The 26254-nt window shown below is 44.3% G+C and overlaps 1 protein-coding gene across 5 annotated transcripts in view; it reads right to left on the bottom strand.

The window, feature by feature from the left end:
- Window positions 1-26254, bottom strand: part of ARHGEF10 (Rho guanine nucleotide exchange factor 10) — a 318961-nt gene that overhangs the window by 26209 nt on the left and 266498 nt on the right. For all 5 annotated transcript variants that reach the window (XM_063916670.1, XM_063916669.1, XM_063916673.1 and 2 more), the window contains one exon: window positions 18409-18583. In XM_063916670.1, the coding sequence (XP_063772740.1) occupies window positions 18409-18583 (175 nt within the window). The remainder of the gene's footprint in view (window positions 1-18408; window positions 18584-26254) is intronic.

The following is a 26254-nucleotide window of genomic DNA, read 5'->3' as shown; positions in this document are numbered from 1 at the left end:
GGGCACTAAATTTAGGCGCAATATTGTTTATACAACAGCTATTGGGGAAAATTCACTCAGTGATAGTGTTTATCCCTACATTATATAGCGCTCTGGTGTGTGCTGGCATACTCTCTCTCTGTCTCCCCAAAGGGCTGTGTGGGGTCCTGTCCTCAGTCAGAGCATTCCCTGTGTGTGTGCGGTGTGTCGGTACGGCTGTGTCGACATGTTTGATGAGGAGGCTTATGTGGAGGCGGAGCAGATGCCGATAAATGGGATGTCGCCCCCTGTGGGCCGACACCAGAGTGGATGGATAGGTGGAAGGTATTAACCGACAGTGTCAACTCCTTACATAAAAGGCTGGATGACGTAACAGCTATGGGACAGCCGGCTTCTCAGCCCGCGCCTGCCCAGGCGTCTCAAAGGCCATCATGGGCTCAAAAACGCCTGCTCCCTCAGATGGCAGACACAGATGTCGACACGGAGTCTGACTCCAGTGTCGACGAGGTTGAGACATATACACAATCCACTAGGAACATCCGTTACATGATCCCGGCAATAAAAAATGTGTTACACATTTCTGACATTAACCCAAGTACCACTAAAAAAGGGTTTTATGTTTGGGGAGAAAAAGCAGGCAGTGTTTTGTTCCCCCATCAAATGAGTGAATGAAGTGTGAAAAAGCGTGGGTTCCCCTGATAAGAAACTGGTAATTTCTAAAAAGTTACTGATGGCGTACCTTTTCCCGCCAGAGGATAAGTTACGCTGGGAGATATCCCCTAGGGTGGATAAGGCGCTCACACGTTTGTCAAAAAAGGTGGCACTGCCGTCTTAGGATACGGCCACTTTGAAGGTACCTGCTGATAAAAAGCAGGAGGCTATCCTGAAGTCTGTATTTACACACTCAGGTACTAGACTGAGACCTGCAGATAGTGCTGCTGCAGCGTGGTCTGTAACCCTGTCAAACAGGGATACTATTTTGCGAACATAAGTCGTCGTCTTATATATGAGAGATGCACAGAGGGATATTTTGCCGGCTGGCATCCAGAATTAATGCAATGGCCATTCTGTCAGGAGGGTATTAGAGACCCGACACTGGACAGGTGATGCTGACTTTAAAAGGCACATAGAGCCTTATAAGGGTGAGGAATTGTTTGGGGATGGTCTCTGGGACCTCGTATCCACAGCAACAGCTGGGAAGAATTTTTTTTACCTCAGGTTTCCTCACAGCCTAAGAAAGCACTGTATTATCAGGTACAGTCCTTTCGGCTTCAGAAAAGCAAGCGGGTCAAAGGCGCTTCCTTTCTGCACAAAGACGAGGGAAGAGGGAAAAAGCTGCACCAGTCAGCCAGTTCCCAGAATCAAAATTCTTCCCCCGCTTCCTCTGAGTCCACCGCATGACGCGGGGGCTCCACAGGCGTAGCCAGGTACGGTGGGGGGCCGCCTCAAAAATTTCAGCGATCAGTGGGCTCGCTCACAGGTGGATCCCTGGATCCTTCAAGTAGTATCTCAGGGGTACAGGCTGGAATTCGAGGCGTCTCCCCCCCGCCGTTTCCTCAAATCTGCCTTGCCAACAACTCCCTCAGGCAGGGAGGCTGTGCTAGAGGCAATTCACACCCAGCAGGTGATAGTCAAGGTGCCCCTACTTCAACAAGGACGGGGTTACTATTCCACACTGTTTGTGGTACCGAAACCGGACGGTTCGGTGAGACCCATTTTAAATTTGAAGTCCTTGAACACATACATAAAAAAATTCAAGTTCAAGATGGAATCGCTCAGGGCGGTTATTGCAAGCCTGGAGGAGGGGGATTACATGGTATCCCTGGACATCAAGGATGCTTACCTACATGTCCCCATTTACCATCCTCACCAGGAGTACCTCAGATTTGTGGTACAGGATTGCCATTACCAATTCCAAACACTGCCGTTTGGACTGTCCACGGCACCGACGGTCTTTACCAAGGTAATGGCAGAAATGATGATACTCCTTCGAAAAAAGGGAGTTTTTAATTATCCCGTACTTGGACGATCTCCTTATAAAGGCGAGGTCCATGGAGCAGTTGTTGGTCGGAGTAGCACTATCTCGGGAAGTGCTACAACAGCACGGATGGATTCTATACATTCCAAAGTCACAGCTGGTTCCTACCACACGCCTGCTGTTCCTGGGGATGGTTCTGGACACAGAACAGAAAAAAAGTGTTTCTCCCGCAGGAGAAAGCCAAGGAGCTGTCATCTCTAGTCAGAGACCTCCTGAAACCAAAACAGGTATCGGTGCATCACTGCACACGAGTCCTGGGAAAAATGGTAGCTTCTTACGAAGCAAAATTCCATTCGGCAGGTTCCATGCAAGAACCTTTCAGTGGGACCTCTTGGACAAGTGGTCGGAATCGCATGTTCAGATGCATCGGCTGATAACCCTGTCTCCAAGGACCAGGGCATCTCTACTGTGGTGGCTGCAGAGTGCTCATCTTCAAGAGGGCCGCAGATTCGGCATACAGGACTGGGTCCTGGTAACCACGGATGCCAGCCTTCGAGGCTGGGGGCAGTCACACAGGGAAGAAATTTCCAAGGACTTTGGTCAAGTCAGGAGTCGTCCCTACACATAAATATTCTGGAACTGAGGGCCATTTACAATGCCCTAAGTCTGGCAAGGCCTCTGCTTCAAAACCAGCCGGTACTGATCCAATCAGACAATATCACGGCAGTCGCCCATGAAAACCGACAGGGCGGCACAAGAAGCAGGATGGCGATGGCAGAAGCCACAAGGATTCTCCGATGGGCGGAAAATCACGTCTTAGCACTGTCAGCAGTGTTCATTCCAGGAGTGGACAACTGGGAAGCAGACTTCCTTAGCAGACACGACCGACACCCGGGAGAGTGGGGACTTCATCCAGAAGTCTTCCAACTGTTGGTAAACCGTTGGGAAAGGCCACAGGTGGACATGATGGCGTCCCGCCTAAACAAAAAACTAGATATTGCGCCAGGCCAAGGGACCCTCAGGCAATAGCTGTGGACGCTCTAGTGACACAGTGGGTGTACCAGTCAGTTTATGTATTCCCTCCTCTGCCTCTCATACCAAAGGTACTGAGAATAATAAGAAAACGAGGAGTAAGAACGATACTCGTGGTTCCGGATGGGCCAAGAAGAGCTTGGTAGCCAGAACTTCAAGAAATAATATCAGAGGACCCATGGCCTCTACCGCTCAGACAGGATCTGCTACAGCAGGGGCCCTGTCTGTTCCAAGACTTACCGCGGCTGTGTTGGACGGCATGGCGGTTGAATTCCGGATCCTAAAGCAAAAGGGCATTCCGGAGGAAGTCATTCCTACGCTGATAAAAGCCAGGAAAGAAGAAACCGCAAACCATTATCACCGTATTTGGCGAAAATATGTTGCGTGGTGTGAGGCCAGGAAGGCCCCAACAGAGGAATTTCAGCTGGGACGTTTTCTGCACTTCCTACAGTCAGGAGTGACTATGGGCCTAAAATTGGGTTCCATTAAGGTCCAGATTTCGGCTCTGTCGATTTTCTTCCAGAAAGAACTGGCTTCACTGCCTGGAGTTCAGACACTTGTAAAGGGAGTGCTACATATTCAGCCCCTTTTTTGTGCCTTCTGTGGCACCTTGGGATCTCAACGTGGTGTTGAGTTTCTTAAAATCACATTGGTTTGAGCCACTTAAAACTGTGGATTTGAAATATCTCACGTGGAAAGTGGTCATGTTATTGGCCTTGGCTTCGGCCAGGCGTGTGTCAGAATTGGCGGCTTTGTCATGTAAAAGCCCTTATCTGATTTTCCATATGGATAGGGCAGAATTGAGGACTCGTCCCCAGTTTCTCCCTAAGGTGGTATCAGCTTTTCACTTGAACCAACCTATTGTAGTGCCTGCGGCTACTAGGGACTTGGAAGATTCCAAGTTACTGGACGTAGTCAGGGCCTTAAAAATTTATATTTCCAGGACGGCTGGAGTCAGGAAAACTGACTCGTTTTTTATCCTGTAGGCACCCAACAAAATAGGTGCTCCTGCTTCTAAGCAGACTATTGCTCGCTGAATTTGTAGCACAATTCAGCTGGAGCATTCTGCGGCTGGATTGCCGCATCCTAAATCAGTAACAGCCCATTCCACGAGGAAAGTGGGCTCATCTTAGGCGGCTGCCCGAGGGGTCTCGGCTTTACAACTTTGCCGAGCTGCAACTTGGTCAGGGGCAAACACGTTTGCTAAATTCTACAAATTTGATACCCTGGCTGAGGAGGACCTTGAGTTCTCTCATTCGGTGCTGCAGAGTCATCCGCACTCTCCCGCCCGTTTGGGAGCTTTGGTATAATCCCCATGGTCCTTACGGAGTTCCCAGCATCCACTAGGACGTCAGAGAAAATAAGATTTTACTCACCGGTAAATCTATTTCTCGTAGTCCGTAGTGGATGCTGGGCGCCCATCCCAAGTGCGGATTGTCTGCAATACTTGTATATAGTTATTGTCTAACTAAAGGGTTATTGTTGAGCCATCTGTTGAGAGGCTCAGTTATATTTCATACTGTTAACTGGGTATAGTATCACGAGTTATACGGTGTGATTGGTGTGGCTGGTATGAGTCTTACCCGGGATTCAAAATCCTTCCTTATTGTGTCAGCTCTTCCGGGCACAGTATCCTAACTGAGGTCTGGAGGAGGGGCATAGAGGGAGGAGCCAGTGCACACCAGATAGTACTTAATCTTTCTTTTAGAGTGCCCAGTCTCCTGCGGAGCCCGTCTATTCCCCATGGTCCTTACGGAGTTCCCAGCATCCACTACGGACTACGAGAAATAGATTTACCGGTGAGTAAAATCTTATTTTTTGGTAGTGTTGTACAGATTGGGAAAAATAAATAACAGGCTGACACATAAGGACTGGTATATGTCATGCACCACAAGACGACCCAGGGCCAGGGACTGACTGGGGTCTGAATTCGGCCCTGGCATGTACGTGCCGGGCACTACAGTCGGGGGTGTGCCGCGAGTCAGGGGGTGTGGACTCACGGCACGCCCCTGTTTCCATGGAGATGGGCGGGAGGGGCGCGATCAGCACACGGGGGCGTGCCGCGAGTCATGGGGCGTTGACTTGCGGCATGCTTCCATTTCTATGGAGACGGAATGCGGGGGAGCACACAGAGCAGAGAGCCGGAGGCTACGCTGCGCACGTCCTTCCCGACTCTCTGCCTGACAGGACCAGCCCACAAGCCCATCGGCCCTTCTGGCATTTGCCAGAAGTGACAGATGGGCAGTCTGGGCCCCGCCCAAGGCTAGAGAATCACTTTTTACCTGGTAGCAGTGAGGTGAGTTTACAGAATATTAATTTACTTTGTTTTGTTTTAGTTGGTTGTTGTGCCAGCATAGAATGTAACATAAGCAGAACAGTGAGAAATAAAGGTAAAAGCTGTTGGACTTCCATAATAATAATTAGTAGAATTAAAAAAAAAAAAAAAAGCATAGGTCAGAACCAAGTTTCAGAAGAAATGAAACTGGCAAGTGAACAATGGCTAGCTTTGTGTAAAGAAAGCCCACATCAGCTTCGCAGCCCATTTACAGAGAATACATTTATTTACCACTGTTGACAAAGATGTTTCTGGGACAGTGTGTGACAGAGGCAGCCACCCAAGCACAGCCAAAGTCACAGTGAAGAGCATGTTTTTAAGATAGATACATAGCTTTTTACCTCCAACAGGACAAATTATAGATACAGTATCTAATTACCACAGAATATAGAAGTGACATAAAAAATCCCTTGGAGCAGCATAAATATTGCTCATCATGGCTCTTCACTTACTTCCAGTGTCCGTTAATATACAATAGTAATGAGTAATGACCATATTAAATATTTAACAGCAGATACAATTTATTTTCATTGCCATATGCTGAAATAGTGCAAAAGGAGTTATGTGTCCCTCGGAAATGCCAAAAATAGTTTTATCCCGGCTACATAAAACATGGAGGTAAATTATATAACATGCAATGAAGCCTACTGTAATGACACTGTTACATAGGAACGCAGGAGAACATTTAAGGGTGGGTCGTCAGTTGCCTAGAAGCCCACCCCCCATTCCTATGCTCCAATCATGTGCTTTACCAGCTACTCTCAGATAGTATCTGCCACTACCACTAGTAATCATTTTTATGAGTAACTGCTTATGTTATATATATATATATTTATAAAGAAACAGTAACCTCAAGTGGGCTATTCAGTTTATATAACAATTAGTAATATAACTTTTTGCAAATTATTACTCAATGTTACACAATAAGTCATAAAATATTCAGGTTGAATAACTGGTATATAAACAGAGGTTGCTAAATCATATGTATATAGAACATGATACATATAATTGTTATTGCTTCACATAGAAGGTAACATTTAAACCTGTCCAATTTCAAAGGATGTGACGTCAGGTTTTCACCTCACCCTTACAGGTGTGAGCTACTTAGGTGAAGTTCCTTTTTTTTTTTTGGTAAAACGGTTTTTATTTTCTTATTTTCATAATGTAAAGAGTTACATACAGTGGTGATTCATAATGAAAAATTATAAGTAAGGCATAAATACAGACGTACATCCCCGCTATAGCCGAACTGCAGGTATCTCAGTGCCTTGCATCCTGTGCCACCTAATTCCGCATATCCTGTATTCATACACTTTAAACTGTAAACTATTACCACCCACTTATAAACATGATAAAATAATAATAAGGGGAAAAAACAAGAAGGGAAAGGGGGAGGGGGAGACAAGACAAGACAATTCACTCCGTAGTCTCGCGGAGTACATACAGTTCAAACAACCTATGAACTCATCAGCCTCAAAACAACAAAGTGTACACTTATATCAATTAGCATCCACACGTTTATAAAGAATCCAGGAGGTATTTTCAAAGAGCCTTTCAATATGGCCCTGTGTTGCAATGTCTAGGCTGTCAATGTAAAGCTCCCATTTCGAATAGAAGCGAGAAACCCCCCTCTCAATGTCTGGCAAGGTGGCTTGGCGCTCGAAATAGAGAACCCGTAAAAGCACATTTTTTAATTCCCCTAAAGAGGGAGACGACTTTTTCGTCCAATGATTCAGAATAACTTTGTTAGCCACCGTGAGAATGACCGTGAGAATGGGAGTGACTCGCTTCCTATCTGGGCCAAGAGGCCAACCCTCAAAACAGTTGCATAAACAAGCTATGGGGTCTCTGGCAACCCCCAATGAGAGAGTTATATTAATGAATACAATAACTTTGTTCCAAAACGTAGCAATCTTCCTACATGCCCAGAAGCAGTGAAAGAAGGAGGCCCTTGACACGTGACATTTTAAGCATTCACTTGTCCCATCCGGGATCATATGTGTTCTTTGGGCTGGGGCTATATAAGCCCTGTGTAATAACTTAAAATACACTTCCTGAAGCTGAGCCGAATGTAAATATTTAAATGTATACTAACAGGATTTCAGTAGGATTGATTGCGCCGGGAAATCTGGTATATCCCCCGCCCAATTAGAAATCGTGCGATTCCATAGCTTTTCCTCCTGCACCACCCGTAAATGATCATAATAATATGATAGACGATAAGTAGAGGCATTCGTGAGAGTGAGGAGAGTGGCTATCGGATCCTGTATGTCTGGCGAGGGCATAGGGACCGCCATAGTAGTGACAAAATGTCGGGCTTGCAGGTACATATAAAAATTTGAATTTGCTATACCAAATCTGGACCTCAATTCCTAAAAGGACAGCATATGTCATCCCCCAGGGTCAAATACATCTCTAATAGACGAAATTCCCCGCTCCCGCCACTGCTTAAAGTTAGCATTTTCCAGCCCCGGGCTGAAGCAAGGGTTCCCCCAGAAAGTTGTGTATCGGGAGGAGGTCGGGTGTCTACGTAATTTAGAATTGGAATAGTGCCAGGCTCCATAAGTATCAGAAAGGATAATATTCGTTTTAAGTGATTTCGGCAGTTTGTTCTTTGGGGTGTGAAGGTGGGCGCTGGGAGAGAAGGGGGCAAACAGTTCCTCCTCCAATGTGTAATTGGTAAAGCAGGAACGCTGCCATAACCAGTCCGTGACATAACGGAACATCACTGCTCTACTAAACGCTTCCAAGCCTGGGATTCCCAGCCCCCCCTCCGCCCTTGGCAACTAAAGTTTAGAATAAGAAATCCTAGGTTTCTTCCCTCCCCATAAAAATGTAGAGAACATGGAATTTACCGACTTACAGTCTTTTTTTGTAAGGCGAAATGGCAGCATCTGCAAAACATATGAGAGTTTCGGGAACACCACGCTTTTAAGGACCGTGGCCCTACCCATCAAGGAGAAAGGCAAATTAACCCACCCATCTAGGAGGACCCGAACAGCCGTCAGGACCGGTGCAACATTAACTGCATATAACAGTTCCAGTGACGTAGGGATCATTATCCCCAAATACTTAAGAACCCTCTGGGTCCTAGGGAACTGGGATAAAACCGGGTGCCTATTGAAAAAAAGACGCATCTCCCGATAGAGGCATTAGTTCAGATTTGGAAAGATTAACCTTGTAACCCGCAAAGGATCCAAAGCTGTCAATGATGGAAACTATAGGTCCTATTGACCTGCTGGGGTCAGCAATAAACAGCAACATATCATCAGCAAACAGTGCTATTTTAACCTCCAGCCTGCCCACAGAAATGCCTCTAAAGGAAGACGCGTCACGGAGGGCTATCGCCAGTGGCTCCAGGGCCAGAGCAAACAGCAGTGGGGATAAGGGGCAACCCTGACGGGTGCCTCTCTGAATGTAGAAGGGGGAAGAAATATAGCCTTTTCCCAATACCTGCGTGGCAGGGTCTTTGTACAAGCGGACCAACACCTCTACAAAGGCAGACGGGGCCCCGAACCTATGTAGTGTATCAAATAAATGGTCCCAAGTCACCATATCAAATGCCTTTTCGGCGTCAAGTGATAGGATAACATTGGTGCCCGTATCTGAGGAATCCTGTAACCCCTGCATTACAGTTAAAACTTTCCTGATATTCACAACCGCCTGACAGCCCCAAATGAACGCCGACTGATCTGGGTGGACAATAGAGGGCAATACAAGTTTCAACCTGTCAGCTAATATCTAGGTAAACAACTTATAGTCCGTATTAAGGAGGGAGATGGGCCTATAAGATTCCGGGAGTTCCAGGTCCCTACCTGGCTTCGGCAACACCCTAAGGAATGCTGAATTAAAGAAACTAGGCAGGGCCTGACCTGAGAGTAGTTCATTAAAAAATACCTGCAATGTATCCCGGATGTGGGGTAATAGGATTTTGTAATAATCATTGGAGAGGCAGTCCGGTCCCGGCGCCTTTCCAGTTTTCAATGCCTTAATCACCCTTTCTACCTCCTCCCCCGATATGGGTGCCATAAGGGATGAGGCCTGGCTGTCAGACATCTGAGGTAAACTCATATTAGCCCAAAAGGCCTATTTATTGGGCAGATTACTAGGAGGCTGAGAATACAGTTGGGAGTAAAAAGAGCTCAGCACCTCCGTTATCTTGGCATTAGTCCGGACCCTAGTACCGTCGCTAGTGCGGAGGGATTTAATTACCGAAGAAGAGTGACGCCCTTTCAATAAGAAGGACATTAATTTACCCGGTTTATTACCATATCTATGAAAGGAGGCATTCCTATAAAAAGTGTGCTTGGCTTCCAAGTGATTCAGAATATTATCAAAAATGGCCTTCTTATTATTATAATCAGCCCTATTAGCTGGGGTTGGTGATTGCTTAAACCTTTGAAAGGAAGTCGTCAAGTTCGCCTGGGCTTCCAAATATGAGCCGTCTAATTGCCTATCCCTGTGTGCACAGTAAGACATAATAACCCCTCTCATGACGGGCTTAGATGCCTGCCAGAACATCAGAGGCTTCTCGGACTCACAACCAGCGTTATTACTCTTGTAATCTAGCCATGCCGCTTCCAACATATTACGAAATTACAATGAATTAGCCAGATGTGTCGGAAACCGCCACTGCCGCACCGGGCCCTTATTTTCGTGTACCGACAGTTTAATCCAACATAGGGCGTGATCCAAAATACTAATAGCTTCGATCCCAGCATCCATAACCTTGGGAAACATGTGTTCTGACAACAACAGGTAGTCAATGCGGGAGAGCTTACCATACGCAGCAGATAAGCAGGTATAATCCCGTTCCAGTGGATAGCACACCCTCCACACATCCACCACCCGCAGTCGGCGTTTCAGATACTGAACACCCACTTTCGGGGTGCTATACCCCCGAGTCGAAGCTACATTCCTATCCAAAACATGAGACGAGACCACATTGAAATCCCCCCCTAACACAATGTTGGACTCTATATGACCATATAGTTTGTTCAACATATCCAAGAAAAACACTTTGGGGCGGTTATTCGGAGCATATATATTACATAGCAATAAGCGTGTGCAATCTACTGTGACGTCTGCAATAACGTACCGACCCTGCGGGTCAACCTTTATAGAATGAACAGTATGAGATAGAGACTGTCTTATCAGTATGGCCACTCCCCGTGCCTTAGAGGAGTATGGGTCCGAGGCCAATACTGACCACCGAAGTGTGTTAAGTTTGGCTACCTCTAGAGGGAGGAGGTGCGTTTCCTGCAAGAATGCTATATCCATGCGGAGCTTGTTTAGATACAGAAGGATTTTTTTCCTCTTAGCCGGGGAGTTTATACCCCCCACATTCCATGTGCTAATTGCTAGAGACGACATGCAACTAATCTAAATAAACCCAATGAAGTAATGACGAGTACATAAAGGAAGTGGTGGTCCAGCCACCGCTGCTCCATCCACCGCGACACTTGAGCAAACATACAGGGGGGACAAGACAGGACACAAAGATGGTTACAACACATAGAAAAAAAAGATAGAACAGGACAAGAGGCAGTAACTCGCCTCTACCGTCTAAGAAATAAGAACTTCCAGCCATATAGAAATCCGTAAGGCTAACTTCAAACTTGGCGTGCTTACCCCTAGCACACCCCGGCCAATAACGACATTCAAAAAGATAAATGAGAATCCCAGCTTCCACCCAGCCCAACTGAACACATTAAACTGAGGCTAAGGAAAAGAGGGTGTCTGGTACTTATAAACTAGATGAAAAGCATTTAGGCAATTATTCCCCGTTCATGGGTACCATACATATAGCAAGCATATGAGCAGCCCCGGCCGGAACTCCCAGGCCATCCATCAAGTAACACATGTAACCCCCAGCTCAGGGCCTATGATGTGGAACGTGGAGAAGTAGGAGAAGACGAATGTCTCGATTTCCTTCCTTCAGACAGATAACCAGCTGCGTCAGCTACATTAGAAAAGTCACGAAAGGAGTCCCCCTCAAAGAGCCGTAAACATGCAGGGTACAACAGTGCAAACTTCCTGCCCTCCTGGACCAGGCGAGAGCAAATCTGAGAGAAATCCTTGCGAGCTCGGGATACTTCTGCAGAGTAATCTTGAAAGAGACGAATGTCCCCACCATCCCATGTAAGAGTCCTGTGTCTCCTGGAAGCAGACCAAATAGCTTCTTTATGAAGAAAGTTCAAACAGTGAAAAATCACCACACGTGGCCTCGCGTTCTGACCCGTCCTGGGCGGTCCTAACCGGTGGGCCCTTTCCACTACCATGTCTGCACATGTGTCCTGGATTTCCAACAACTCTGAAAGGGACACTTGTAAAAAACGATACAGGTCTGGCCCTTTAAGAGATTCTGCTAGGCCCATGATCCTGATGTTATTCCTCCTCGACCTGTTTTCCAGGTCGTCTAATTTATTCATAACTTGGTAATAAGATTTCTGCATAGTGTCAGTATTCGTTTTTAATTCTGCCACGTCTTGGAACACTTCCCCCAATCTTTGCTCAGTGGATAATACCCTCTGGGACAGCTGTTTCATCTGAGACTTAATGTCCTGTGCCACCTGCGTCAGCTTAGCAGCGTGCGCGTCCATGAGAGGCCCCATTGTTACCTGGATTGCTTTCACTACATCCTCATATGAGACTGGAGCTGCAGGGTCAGGAGAGGCAGGCTGAGATCCATCATCCAGCTGCTGCGTGCCCTCCAGTGTGTCCGGTGCGGCGGCCATGTTGGATTCCGCCCGGCGCCGCTCAGAGCGGGATCTTTGCTGCTTTGCTGGCATGGGAGAGGTGAGAAACTTCTCCATAAGGTGGAGAAGAGCTTCCCCTCGCCAAGGCTGCGGGAACCGCCGGGATTATTGCCGCAAACGCGGCGCTGCGTGCTGTGCTGGCCGGGGTAGCAGCGGAGCTTTCACACCAGGCACCCGATCACATGGGAGCCGGAACCGGAAGTCAGGTGAAGTTCCTTTTAAAGGTACAGGCTGTTACAAAAATGACCCTACGCTTTTCGTCCACATAGGACTTCATCAGGGGTATAGTTCGAATTTACCTTCATAGATAACCACAAATGTGTGTCACAACAGTCCCAACTGGTAACAGTCAGACCAACTTGATCACTATGTTATGTGTCTCTCCCTCTGTTCAGCAGCAATTGTATAGTATATATATATATATATATATATATATATATATATATATATATATTATATTACACACACACACACATACATAAACACACACACACACACACACACACACACACACACACACACACACACACATATATCCATACATGGACACTAAGTAAATGTAGAGAGCAAATGACCTGTGCTCCTCTGTGGTTTAATAATGTTTAGTATTGCGTGGCTAGCTCTAACCCGAATTTCAATATTTTATATTTTTAATGGGTCTGAGGGAAGATCAATATACATTTTGCAGAGTAGTATTAATTTGGTAAGATGGTGAGATTTGTGTAAAGGGGTTTAATACTGAGCAATAATGAATATTCAGCAGTTGTTTGTGTGGATATGTTCATTGAATAATTCCATGTATTTTGCTTATTTTATTTTTTCTAACCTATAGGGAGGGAATATTGAATTGTTCTACCAGTTAGAATGACGTACTGACATTTGTGTCCTGCTCATCCCCACTTTCACACAGAGGCAACTAATCTTGTCCAGGTGCACAGCTCTCTCTGACACAGGGTGCAACTGGAGGAGAGCACCGCAAACACACCTGTCAATGCCTTCCTCCCTGAATGTGCATGGAGTAACAGAGCAGCTGGTGCACACACTCCACAATAGTACTTTTGTATAATTATTCTTTACCAAACAACTGGTCACTGACATAACCAGTTGTTATTAAGAAATATCTTAAGTGCCCTATACATCAGGCGGCTGTTTCCCAGTTCCCCGATTCGACCTGATCCGCCATTTAACACCACAGATCGGCGACCATTGATGGACATTGATCCATCGGGAGATCGGTGAATGCTACATGAAAAATTCCCTGATCGGGAAATATACGGTACCTAAGCAACATTTTGTAACTCAACTGAACTTGTTATTTAGGGTAAAACATGACACAAAAAAATGTATGTAGCAGGCTTATAGTAGCAAGTTTTTTTTTTTTGCTTTGCTTTGAACCCAAACATTCAGAAACTTTCTTCCCCTCTAGAAATTGTGTATATGCCTGTGACACTGGACATTGAAAAAAAAAAAAACATTCAGAAATATTGTCCAACTACACTTGTCATCTGCAAACATTTGTCCATGTGTTGATAATGAAACAATCCGGACCAAAACATTAAATACTTGTGAAAACGTTTATGAAATTGATGTTACGTTCTTTGTTGTGCTGAACATGTGTCTTGTGTTCCTACAGCTGTCAACAGGGGAATATAATATTTTTTCTCTTTGATGACATAATATTTTTCTTTTCCAAAGTCAGATAATCAGGAGGAACAAAATGAGTTGTGCATGTGGCATGTGATGATAGCCTTTCGCCCTTTTGCACACCTGTACAATTGCTTATCATTTTAGGTGTTCGGAAAACATGAGAAAGAGGTTTCCAACTTCCTCCTATATTTCCATTGTGGTTTGTTACTGTTCATGATGTATTGACTAAAGCAACATTTACATCTTTTTCCTTAGATAAAAACATGAAATGCTTTTTTCTCCTTTGGTATCCTACAAATTGCATAAAATATAACCTCTACATAGGTAAATACAATTCAGCATTGTTATCCTCAAAAAATTGTAACACTATTCTAAATAAGCAAGCTTCAATTGTTATTACTGTATTGCAATTGCTGATTCTTGTAAACTCAAGGGGGGTACTCACGGAGAGATCCATGCTTAAAATCTAAGCAATCTGACTAGATTGCTTTGATTTTAAGCACAGATCACTGGTGTGTACCCCCCACAGCGATAGCGATGCGTGACCCTGCATGCAGGCTCAATCTAGCAGGTCGCTCATTTCACCCGCTGGGTGAAATGAGCGCCCTTCCCCCCCATCCTCCTCCGCATCGCTCAGCACACATCGCGCTGTGCTGAGCGGCGGGAGAGATGTGTGCTGAGCGGTTTACTCAGCACACATCTCTCCCGTGTATATGGCCCTTATTGGGGACTTTTCCTTAGATAAAAAACATGAAATGCTTTTTTCTCCTTTGGTATCCTACAAATTGCATAAAATATAACCTCTACATAGGTAAATACAATTCAGCATTGTTTTCCTCAAAAAATTGTAACACTGTTCTAAATAAGCAAGCTTCAATTGTTATTACTGTATTGCAATTGTTGATTCTTGTAAACTATTGGGAACTTTACATCAGTAATCAACTTGGTAATTCTGCATTTCACAGAGGATTATATATAAAAAAAATAGTCAATATGGGGTTCACCAATCACTGATTCCAACCAAATACTGATCAGCATCAGTAAATCAGGTTGTACAACTTGTTGGATTTCACTGACCAGTCGGGGCAGTGGACTGCCAGTATATCGTGACAATTAGCCATTTTGCAAACAGCTACTAGTATTTCATTATCAAAATGGGCACTCGTGCAAGCGAAACTACCAAGGTAGGGATTTGGCGCTGACGTATGCTGTCAATAGGGCTAGTCAGACCCTAATACAAACAGATGGGTAATAAATAAATTAATCAGCACTATGAGCTGGGTAAGATAAATATCACAGTATTTATTAATAAAAATATCATGAAATTGATAATAAAAAGAACACTGTTGCAACAGAATTAAAAAAACAGGCAAGTACAGCACTGCTAATTGATGTGGAACAATGATAACATGCTGGGGAGCCACAATCCTAAGGAGATGATTGCTAATGCAGGTGTTACCAGTTCGCCATAAAGGTTAGTACTCCTGATGATATTGGGGGTAATTCAGAGTTGATCGCAGCAGCAAATTTGTTAGCAGTTGGGCAAAACCATGTGCACTGCAGGTGGGGCAGATATAACATTTGCAGAGAGAGTTAGATTTGGGTGGGTTATATTGTTTCTGTGCAGGGTGAATACTGGCTGCCTTATTTTTACACTAAAATTTAGATTTCAGTTTGAACAAACCGCACCCAAATTTAACTCTCTCTGCACGTTATTATCTGTCCCCCTGTAGTGCACATGGTTTTGCCCAACTGCTAACAAATTTGCTGCTGTGATCAACTCTGAATTAGGCCCATTGCGAGGTCCTTTTAGGCTAAATTCTGTTGGTATTCGTAGCGTCCAGTAGCATATGGACCATAGCAGGGTCCTTGTTAGCAGTAATTCCAAGCAGCGTCACAATAGGTAGCAGCAACTCCCAATAGTGGATTTCCAGTTAGTCCTCCATTATTTGCTGTCCCAGGCTTAACAACTGGGACAGCAAATAATGGAGGACTGCCTGGAAATCCACTATTGGGAGTTGCTGCTACCTATTGTGACACTGGTTGGAATTATTGTGGCTCCTATAATTAATTATTTTCCCAGCATGTTATTGTTGTTCCACATCAATTAGCAGTGCTGTACTTGCTTGTTTTTTTTTTTAATTAATTCTGTTGCAACAGTGTTCTTTTTATTATTATACATTTCATGATATTTTTATTAATAAATACTGTGATATTTATCTTACCCAGCTCATAGCGCTGATTCATTTCAGCTATGTGCCTGGATATAACAATGTCTGGTGATCAGTATGATCACATGATATTAACCCCCTTCACAACTGCAGAACAAAAAAATGGATTCCAGGAATGGGGGTAGATATCCACCAACCCGGCATCCAAAAATTAAGGTGCAGACACATTGGAAAGGTGGGGCGCCCTCTTTCAGATGAGAGTGCTTTTAGTACTTATTATTTAGTGAGCTGTACCATGGAAAAACATACATTTTAAGGCATCAAATGTGCCCTACAGTATATTGCCGTACAAGAAAAAAAAACACACAAGTGTGGAGTCCACTTAGTTACTATTGTTGGTGATCACTTGTGATCTCCAGTTAATATTATTCAGGACTATGGAAAATTTACATATTTCATATATATGGGAGGGCACTGCGTGTTCCCCCATAATGGCACATGTGGAAGCTGGAGAACCAACATTTCAAAGAAGGGAGAACCCTATCTCAAATGATATAACCCCTAAGCAGCTACTGTCTGGTGATAGACAATATCACCATGCACTGGTTTTACCATTAGATGTCTGGGAGGCACAGTGTGCTCTATCAATACCAACCACACATGGGGGCACCCTTGTTTGAAAAATGGGACTCCCCAATTTCAAACTATATGCCCCTTTAGTAATTACCAGAGCTTAAAGTGGTCCTAGACAGGAGGTGGATCCCCCCCCCCCCCCGGCACCCATGAAATAAAAGTATTGTGCAAAAGGGGCATGGTCTCAAAATGAAAGGGGTGTGGTCACACAATAGTAATAATGCCCACAGTAGTAGCACCCCTAATACACATGATGCCCACAGTAGTAGCACCCCGTAACACACAATGCCCACAGTAGTAGCGCCCCTTTTACAATGACCACAGTAGTAGTGCTCCTTATGCAATGTCTACTGTACTGGTAGTGCCCCTTATATAGAGCCCATAGTAGTGGTGCCCCTTATGCAGTGCTCCCAGTAGTAGTGCCCCTTATGTCTCCCCAGGAGTGATGCCCCTTATGAAGTGCCCCCTTTACAATGCCCTCAGTAGTGCCCCCATTAGTAATGCCCTTAATGGTAATGCCCCTGTGTAGTATTGCCCCCAGTAGTAATGTTGCCTGTAGTAATGCCCCCAGTCATTTAGACCCCTGTAGTTTAGCCCCAGTAGTTATGCCCCCAGTAGTAATGCCCCTGCAGTTATGACCACAGTAGTTTATCCCCACTTTAGTTTAGCCTCCCAGTGGTAATGCCCCCAGTAGTTTAGCCCCATGTAGTTTAGACCCCAGTGGTAATGCCTCCTGTAGTTTAGACCCTGCAGTTATGACCCCAGTTGTTTAGCCCCACCCCAGTAGTTTAGCCCCATGTAATTTTCCCCAAGTAGGAATGCCCCCAGTAGTTTAGCCCCTGTAGTTATGCCCCCTGTAGTTTGCCCCCAGTAGTAATGTACCCCTGTAGTTATGCTTCCAGTAGTAATGCCCCCAGTACTAATGCGCCCCTGTAGTTATGCCGCCAGTAGTAATGCGTCCCTGTAGATATGCCCCACAGTAGTAATGCACTCTGTAGTTTGCCTCATGTAGCTTGCCCTCATTAGTTAGCCCCATGTAGTTTGCCCCCAGTAATATGCCCCCAGTAGTAATGCCCTCTGTAGTTTGCCCCCTTGTAGTTTAGCCCCCCCTGTAGTAATGCCACTTGTAGTTTAGCCACCACAGTAGCTTAGCCCCCAAATAGTAATGCCCCCAGTAGCCTAGCCCCTGTAGTTATGCCCCCAGTAGTGTGCCCCAAGTAGTAATGTCCCCAGTAGTAATGCACGCCTGTAGTTTGCCTCCAGTAGTTTACCCCTTGTAGCTTGCCCCCAGTAGACGTGCCTTAAAAAAAACAAAAAAACACACCATACTTACCAAGCCCCGCTCCCGCGTCCGACCGCTGTGATCTCCTGGCGTCCGGCTCCCTGCACTACAAGAGAGACGTCATGATGTCTCTCATAGCGCACACTAGAGCCGGGAGCCGGAAGCAGGAGCTCAGTAGTGAGCTCCTGCCACTGGGCTTCCACTGTGCGGGGAGAGCTGGGCGCTGCTGGTAACAGCGGGCGCCCGGCATCTCCCTGCAGCACCGGCACACATCTCCAAGTGGAACTGACGGAACGCAGTTCCGCCCCGTTCCGGCTCACTTTAACCCCTGGTAATTACTAATCACCAGCCAAGCACCAGTACAGAAAAAATGAAAACCACATTTGATCCACACAAGCCGCACCCCTTTCTGACTAGAAACACCCAGATTTTACCTAAATTCTGCTCAATCTGAGGTCCGCAAAATGTGATTGTTCAGACAAAATTGGGACAGTTGGGATGTATTATTTAAAGGGCTTTAACAATATATGTTATATGTTTAAAATTAAAATAACATACATATAAGGCCTTAAAGTCTAATTAAATGAACTTACCTGATAGCATGTGGTGTACTGGAGTTGCTATGTTAATATCTTGAAGATGCTCAAAGGTCTCGGTGTGAAACAGACGTAATGTGGAGCCAGACGTAAAGGCAATCCAGATGCCAACTCCAGCAACTGCCATATGAGAAATCACCATGCCCTCTTCTTGATGAGCTTCAAATTGGTGCTGAGAATGCCAGGCAAAAAAAACCCAATGACTTTCAGTATATAATAATGAACAAGAAGCATTTACAGTATAGTATACAGTGCATCTGGAAAGTATTCACAGCGTTTCACTTTTTCCACATTTTGTTATGTTACAGCCTTATTCCAAAATAGGATTAATTCATTTTTTTCCCTCAAAATTCTACACACAACACCCCATAATGACAACGTGAAAAACTTTTTTTGAGATTTTGGCAAATTTATTAAAAATAAAAAATTAAGAAATTACATGTACATTAGTATTCTCGGCCTTTGCTCAATACTTTGTTGATGCACCGCTGGCAGCAATTACAGCCTCAAGTCTTTTTGAATATGACGCCACAAGCTTGGCACACCTATCTTTGAGCAGTTTCATCCATTCCTCTTTGCAGAACCTCTCAAGCTCCGTTGGATGGGAAGCGTCGGTGCGCAGCCATTTTCAGATATCTCCAGAAATGTTCAATCGGATTCAAGTCTGGGCTCTGGCTGGGCCACTCAAGGACATTCACAGAGTTGTCCTGAAGCCACTTCTTTGCTATCTTGGCTGTGTGCTTAGGGTCGTTGTCCTGCTGAAAGATGAACCGTTGCCTCAGCCTGAGGTCAAGAGCGCTCTGGAGCAGGTTTTCATCCAGGATATCTCTGTACATTGCTGCATTCATCTTTTCCTCTATCCTGACTAGTCTCCCAGTTCCTGCCGCTGAAAAACATCCCCACAGCATGATGCTGCCACCACCATGCTTCACTGTAGGTATGGCATTGGCCTGGTGATGAGTGGTGCTGGTTTCCATCCATACATGACGCCTGGCATTCACGAAGTTCAACCTCTGTCTCATCAGACCAGAGAATTTAGTTTCTCATGGTCTGAAAGTTTTTCAGATGCATTTTGGCAAAATCCAGGTGGGCTGCCATGTACTTTTTTACTAAGGAATGGCTTCCGTCTGGCCACTCTACCATACAGGCCTGATTGGTGAATTGCTGCAGATATGGTTGGCCTTCTGGAAGGTGCTCTTCTCTCCACAGAGAAATGCTGTAGCTCTGAAAGAGTGACCATCGGGTTGTTGGTCACCTCTCTGACTAGGGCCCTTCTCCCCCGATCGCTCAGTTTAGGCGGCCAGCCAGCTCTAGGAAGAGTACTGGTGGTTCCGAACTTCTCCCTTTTATGGATGATGGAGGCCACTGTGCTAATTGGGACCTTCAAAGCAGCAGATATTTTTCTGTAAGCATCCCCAGATTTGTGCCTCAACACAATCCTGTCTCAGAGGTCTACAGACAATTCCTTTGACTTCATGCTTGGTTTGTGCTCAGACATGCACTGTTAAGGGTGGGACCTTATATAGACAGGTGTGTGCCTTTCCAAATCATGTCCAATCAACTGAATTTACCACAGGTGGACTCCAATTAAGCTGTAGGAACATCTCAAGGATAATCAGTGGAAACAGGATGCACCTGAGCTCAATTTTGAGCTTCATGGCAAAGGCAGTGAATACTTATGTACAGTACATACGATTTCTTAGTTTTTATTATCTTTATTTTGAATACATTTGCAAAAATCTCAAAAAAACTTTTTCACATTGTCATTATGGGGTATTGTGTGTAGAATCTTGAGGGAAAAAATAAATTTATTCCATTTTGGAATAAGGCTGTCACATAACAAAATGTGGAAAAAAGTGAAGCACTGTGAATACTTTCCGAATGCACTGTAGCTAATCTGGTTTTAAAGCAAAACTGTAGAATAACAAATCACAGTGCTCTATGTAAAAAAAGCCTTATCATTCACATAAATACATTTTCAAATTTAATTTTCAATCTTTCCACACCTTTGGTTTAATGAATTTGAGTTCAGCCCTTCCCAACACCTGGCTGATAATCTCTATACAGTGTGAAGTTATTTGTGTACACGATTCTATGATATCAATTGCTTTTCTGCCTTGAGAAAAATGTGAAGCATTCCACTAACACCTAATATCTGTACTGACATAAAGAGAATCCTTCTGATGTGGTACACCACAGACAGAAGAGCTACATATTTATATAGCATTAGCAAGCATGATCTGATCAGACCGAATACAAGAAGCAGGGAACCTAATAACAGCAGGTGTTCTTCATTCTGCCAAGTTCAGGACTGCACCTGCCTGAACTCTGTAAAACAAATAACAGACATTTTTGTGTGGGCATAATTAAGGTGGGTACACACTAGACCAGGGCTGGCCAAACCAGTCCTCGAGATCTACCAACAGTTCATGTTTTCCAGGCCTCCTGGAGATCTGTAGAATTGTCAGTTAGGAATGAATGCAGCACATCTTAATTAGTAATGACTACACCTGTGCACCAGCTAGGTGGTCTGGAAAATGTGAACTGTTGGTAGATCTCGAGGACTGGTTTGGCCAGCCCTGATCTAGACGAATCTGAAACAATAAAAACGATTTCCCTTGAAATGTCCCCAGCAGGAGAAAGAACGATATAGCACATACACAATGGACGACATAGTGAACAATATCGTTCAGTGATGTCACCCCTCCCATTCCTGAACATGCAGTCATGAAAGATATAGCCTAAATTGGACTACATGTTCAGTTGATCGTATTCACAGTTATTGTTATAGTGCATACACACTTGTCAATATGCACGATAATTATCTTTACTGTGCATATCGTCCACTTATTTATTAACAGTTTCTTATATAGCGCAGCAAATTCCGTTGCGCTTTACAATTGGCAATAACAATGATATAACAAACTGGGTAATAACAAACAGTCATAGAGGTAGGAAGGCCCTGCTCACACGCTTACAATCTATAGGGAAATAGGCATTGATACACAAGGATAGGTGCTATCTATTGCATAGTTGTCCACCAGATTGCAAAGGTTCTTGGTGGGCTGTATGACACAGTCACACAGCAAAGATGAACCGGGGTCGAGAGGAAGGGAAAGTGAAGAATGAGAAGACATGTGAGGATATGTGTGGACTGTGCAGAGTGGATGCAATTTGATAGGAAGGTTTATGAAAGTTATGTGGGCAGTTCTGGAAATTGATACGCTTGCTGAAGAGGTGAGTTTTCAGGGAACGCTTGAAGGTTTGGAGACTAGATGAGAGTCTTATTGTGCCTGGGAGGGCATTCCACAGAGTGGGTGCAGCCCGAAGAAAGTCCTGCAATCATGAGTGGGAGCGAGTAATGAGTGTGGAGACGCAGATCTTGTGAAGAGTGAAGAGGTCGGGTTGGGAGATATTTTGGGATAAGCGAAGAGATGTACGTTGGTGTAGTTTGGTTAATGGCCTTGTGTGTGAGTAAAAGTATTTTATATTGAATATGGTAGAATACAGGTAACCTGTGGAGGGACTGACAGAGTGGATCTGCAGACGGTGAACGACTAGCGAGGAAGATTAGCCTCGCAGCTGCATTCAGAATGGATTGTAGTGGTGAGAGTCTCGTTTTGGGAAGACCAGTTAGGAGACTATTGCAATAATCAATGCGGGAGATAATGAGAGCATGGATTACAGTTTTAGCAGTGTCTTGTATAAAGGTATGGTCGTATTTTGGATATGTTTTTTTAGATGCATGTAACATGATTTTGAGACAGATTGAATGTGGGGAACAAAGGACAAATCAGAGTCAAGGATGACACCTAGGCAGCGAGCTTGTGGGGTTGGGTTGATTGTCGAGTTTTTAACAGTGATAGAGATATCAGGTTGGTACCTACTATTGGCCCTTGGAAGTATAATTAACTCTGTTTTTTAAATATTACGTTTGAGGTGGTGAGCTGTCATCCAAGATGAAATGGCAGAAAGGCATTCAGTGACACGGCCCATTACAGATAGAGACAAATCAGGGGAAGATAGGTAGATTTGAGTATCATCTGCGTACAGATGATACTGAAAACCAAAAGAGCTGATTAGTTTACCAAGAGATGAGGTATAGATTGAGAAAAGCAGAGGACACAAGACGGAGCCTTGCGGTACTCCAACTGAAAGAGGTAGCAAAGAGGAGGCAGATTCAGAGAAGCGAACACTGAAGGAGTGATTAGATAGTAGGTTAGGAACCAAAAAAGGGCTGTGTCTTTAAGACCTTGGTATTGTAGTGTCTGTATGAGAAGAGAGTGGTCAACAGTGTCAAAGGCAGCAGATAGATCTAGAAGAATAAGAAGGGAGTAATGGCCTTTAGACTTCGTAGTGACCAAATCATTAACTACTTTAGTCAGAGCTGTCTCTGTGGAGTATTGGGAATGGAAGCCTGACTGTAGTGGGTCCAATAAGCTGTGTGAGTTAAGAAAGTGTGTGAGGCGAGTGTAGGCAAGTTTCTCATGTAGCTCAGAGAGACAAGGGAGCTGAAAGGGCAGTAGTTTGAGAGAGAGTTAGGGTCAGAATTTAGTTTTTTCAAAATGGGAGTAATCACTGCATGCTTGAACAGTGAAGGAAAAATACCAGTAGAGAGAGAGATTACAGATGTTAGTTAAGGTAGAGATGAGCACCAGAGACAGAGCTTTACTTATTTATGAGAGTAAAGGATCAAGAGGAGAGGTAGTAGAGAAGCAGGAAGAGAAGAGTGATGATACTTCATCTTCATTTGTGGGATCAAATGAAGAAAGAGTGCCAGAGGGTTCAGGTAAAGAACTGAGCAGGTCACTGGCTGATGAACAGCATACCATTTCATCTTGGATCTTATCAATCTTCTCCTTGAAGTAGGAAGCAAGATCTTGTGCCTTGATAGTGGCTGGTGGGGTAGATACGGGAGGATTCAGAAGTGATTTAAATTTGGGGTTAGAGGCTTTAGCAGAGATGAGAGTTTGGAAATATGTTTGTTTGGCAGTGTACAGGGCATTTCTGTAAGAGTGGTAGACAGTCTTATATGTGAGGAAGTAGCTTGAAATACAAGATTTACACCACTGTCGATCAAGTTTACGTGTGAGTTTTTGTAGATGTCTTTTTAATTTAGATTGCCATGGTTGACATCTAGGCCTACATGGAGTGTGTTGGGTAGCTGGAGCCACTTCATCAAGGGCTAGTTGTAGAGTCTGGTTCAGGTATGATACAGCCATCTCTGGAGAGGTGAATGCAGAAAGCAGTTGTTGGAGTGAGGTGGAAAGTTCTTGCCGATTAACTGTGTTAATATTTCTGCGGGTTTGAGGAGAATTGGAGGACTTCAGCAACACAGAGTTTGAATTAATGGAGGAGAGCATGCAGGTGATAAGGCAGTGATCTGAAAGGGGGAAAGGAGTGTTAGTGAGTTCAGAAATGGAGCATAGTCTGGTGAATACTACATCAAGGCAGTGGCCCTCCTGATGAGTAGAGGAGTCAGTCCATTGGGAGAGGCAGAGAGAGGAGGTTAGAGAGAGTAGTTTGGAGGCATGAGCAGCAGATTTTGGACAATCAATTGCAATACTGAAATCACCCATGATGATGGTGGAGATGTCAGAGGATAGGAAGTGAGGGAGCCAGGCAGAAAAATCTTTCAGAAATTGTTTGGGATGGCCAGGTGGGCGATAGATATCTGCAACATGCAGAGAGAAAGGAGAGTAAACCCTGATGAAATGTACTTCAAATTATGTAAATGTGAGTGATGGAACCTTTGGTAGAACAGTGTACTGTATGTGAAAGATTGGGAAAGTAATAGTCCAACCCCACCTCCTTTATAGTTACCAGCCCTGGATGTGTGTGTGAAGTGGAGACCACCATGTGACAGTGCTTCAGGGAAGGCCGTGTCTGATTGTGTGAGCCATTGTGTGAGCCAATCTGTTATAGCCAACAGATTGAAGTTGTTAGATATGAAGAGGTCATGGATGGATGTTACTTTGTTACAAACAGAGCGTGCATTCCATAAGGCACATTTTAGTGATCTGGAGACACTTAAGTTGTCTAATGTGCATGCACCTTAAGACAAATCTGATTGTTATTATGCTTTTCTACTAATACAGTAATTACTGGATTAGGATATTATACTAAGATGGAAATATGAGGTCTACTTGACATCACAATCTTATTGCATCACTTTGGTAGGAGCCTTACATTGCTTCTCAGTGCCTGGGGAGGATCATGCGTCTTCCATTAATAAACATATATACTACTTGGCTGTTTCCCTGCCTATGGTTATGGTTTTGGAAGAACAGTCAATAGATTTGCCAGTTTATAGCAGCAGATGGTGCTTTAGAGATGGAACAAGGGTAGGGGAAAGTACAATATCACCCTGGGTCACCAAAACAGCATGTTCCTCCAGTGTAACTTTGTATATATGTCAATGAAGCATAGAGTCTCTTTATTGCAGACCACAGTCTGATGTAGGTGCAACGGTAATTAGTGTTCAACACTTTCTACTAATATAATCCTAACAGCTCTTAAAAGAGAAAATATAATTTATGTTGTAACTAAATAAATAATATATACATAAAACTTTCATTTTATAGGTTTAACCATATTTGCCATTTTACATTGGCCTTGCCTCATCTTTTAGTATCTAAGCCGTTTTTCATGCAAAGTTGAGCTGACTCAAGCTATTAGCTAGAGTACGCTAATGATTGGCACTGCTGGTACAGAGCAAAGCACTGCTAATCTCACAAGATCTTGGCAGGTTTACAGACTCGTACTTGGAGAGCTTCTTATTTTTAAGCTACTGTGAGATGCTTTTCAGCAGAGGATTCTCAGTAAGGTGGTTAGTCAAGCACTGCATAGTAAGACAGCAGCAAGTCACTTCTGCAGTGGACACATATATTTGTTATCCAGCCAGTATTTTCATATTTAAATCACTGCCTTCTGCAGATCATGGAGAACCACAAGATTTTATGTAAAAAGTAATCTGGGCCTATTTCAGAATGCGACACAGTACTGCCTGCATACAGATATCTGTAGCAAACTGTGTGTGCTTTGGGGCATGCCTGTGCAACTAGAGCAAATTATCAGTGATTTAGAGTCATACAGATCTTAGGGTCTGATTCAGAGAGGTCTGCTGATGCATTTGCCGCTGTGATCCTGTAGGCAGCAGATATGCGAAAATATGCTAATGCTGTAGCCACCTGGAGAGGCCCACTGGCCCCTGCACAAATCCAGTCAACTTCACACAAACAGGCAGAATGACTACAGAGACACTGGTGCCATGTTTTCTATGTACAGGCATCACTTCGGTATCTTGGCGCGTACGCAGTGCGACCATCATACATGAGCAGTCAGACGATAATTTCTCAACTCCGTAAGTATCAGCACTGCGTACATCTCTGAATCAGTTATGTCTTCATAAGGATCCCAGAGCCAGCATTTTAATCCATGTCAGGATGCCGGCGTCAGCATTCTGAGCAGTGTTGGGATTCCAGCATCTGAATTCTGACTGCCGGGATGCCGAACGCCGGTATCCTGAACGGTAGGTAGAGTGCAGTCAGATAGATGCGCTGAGACCAGCATTTATTTCCAAGCATGGAAGTCGAGAAGGATAAGCCCTCATGTTCTAGTATAGTTGTAGACAGTGTTCTCCCAAGATGAGGTCTACACGAGTACACTTCCCATGATCAGAGATGCGACGACTAGTTACTGTATGTATGCTCATTCTGTTCTTCAAGATATTAACTTGAACTTACCATGATATATCTTAATTAGATATTACAAATAAATAGACAAAGTTGCAGAATATATATGTACAGTGCATCTGGAAAGTATTCACAGCGCTTCACTTTTT

Source organism: Pseudophryne corroboree, chromosome 4, assembly GCF_028390025.1.
Source record: "Pseudophryne corroboree isolate aPseCor3 chromosome 4, aPseCor3.hap2, whole genome shotgun sequence".
In the NCBI taxonomy this organism is placed as follows: Eukaryota; Metazoa; Chordata; class Amphibia; order Anura; family Myobatrachidae; genus Pseudophryne; species Pseudophryne corroboree.
The sequence above is the reverse complement of the archived record's forward strand: the minus strand, read 5'-3'. Positions and strand labels throughout refer to the sequence as shown.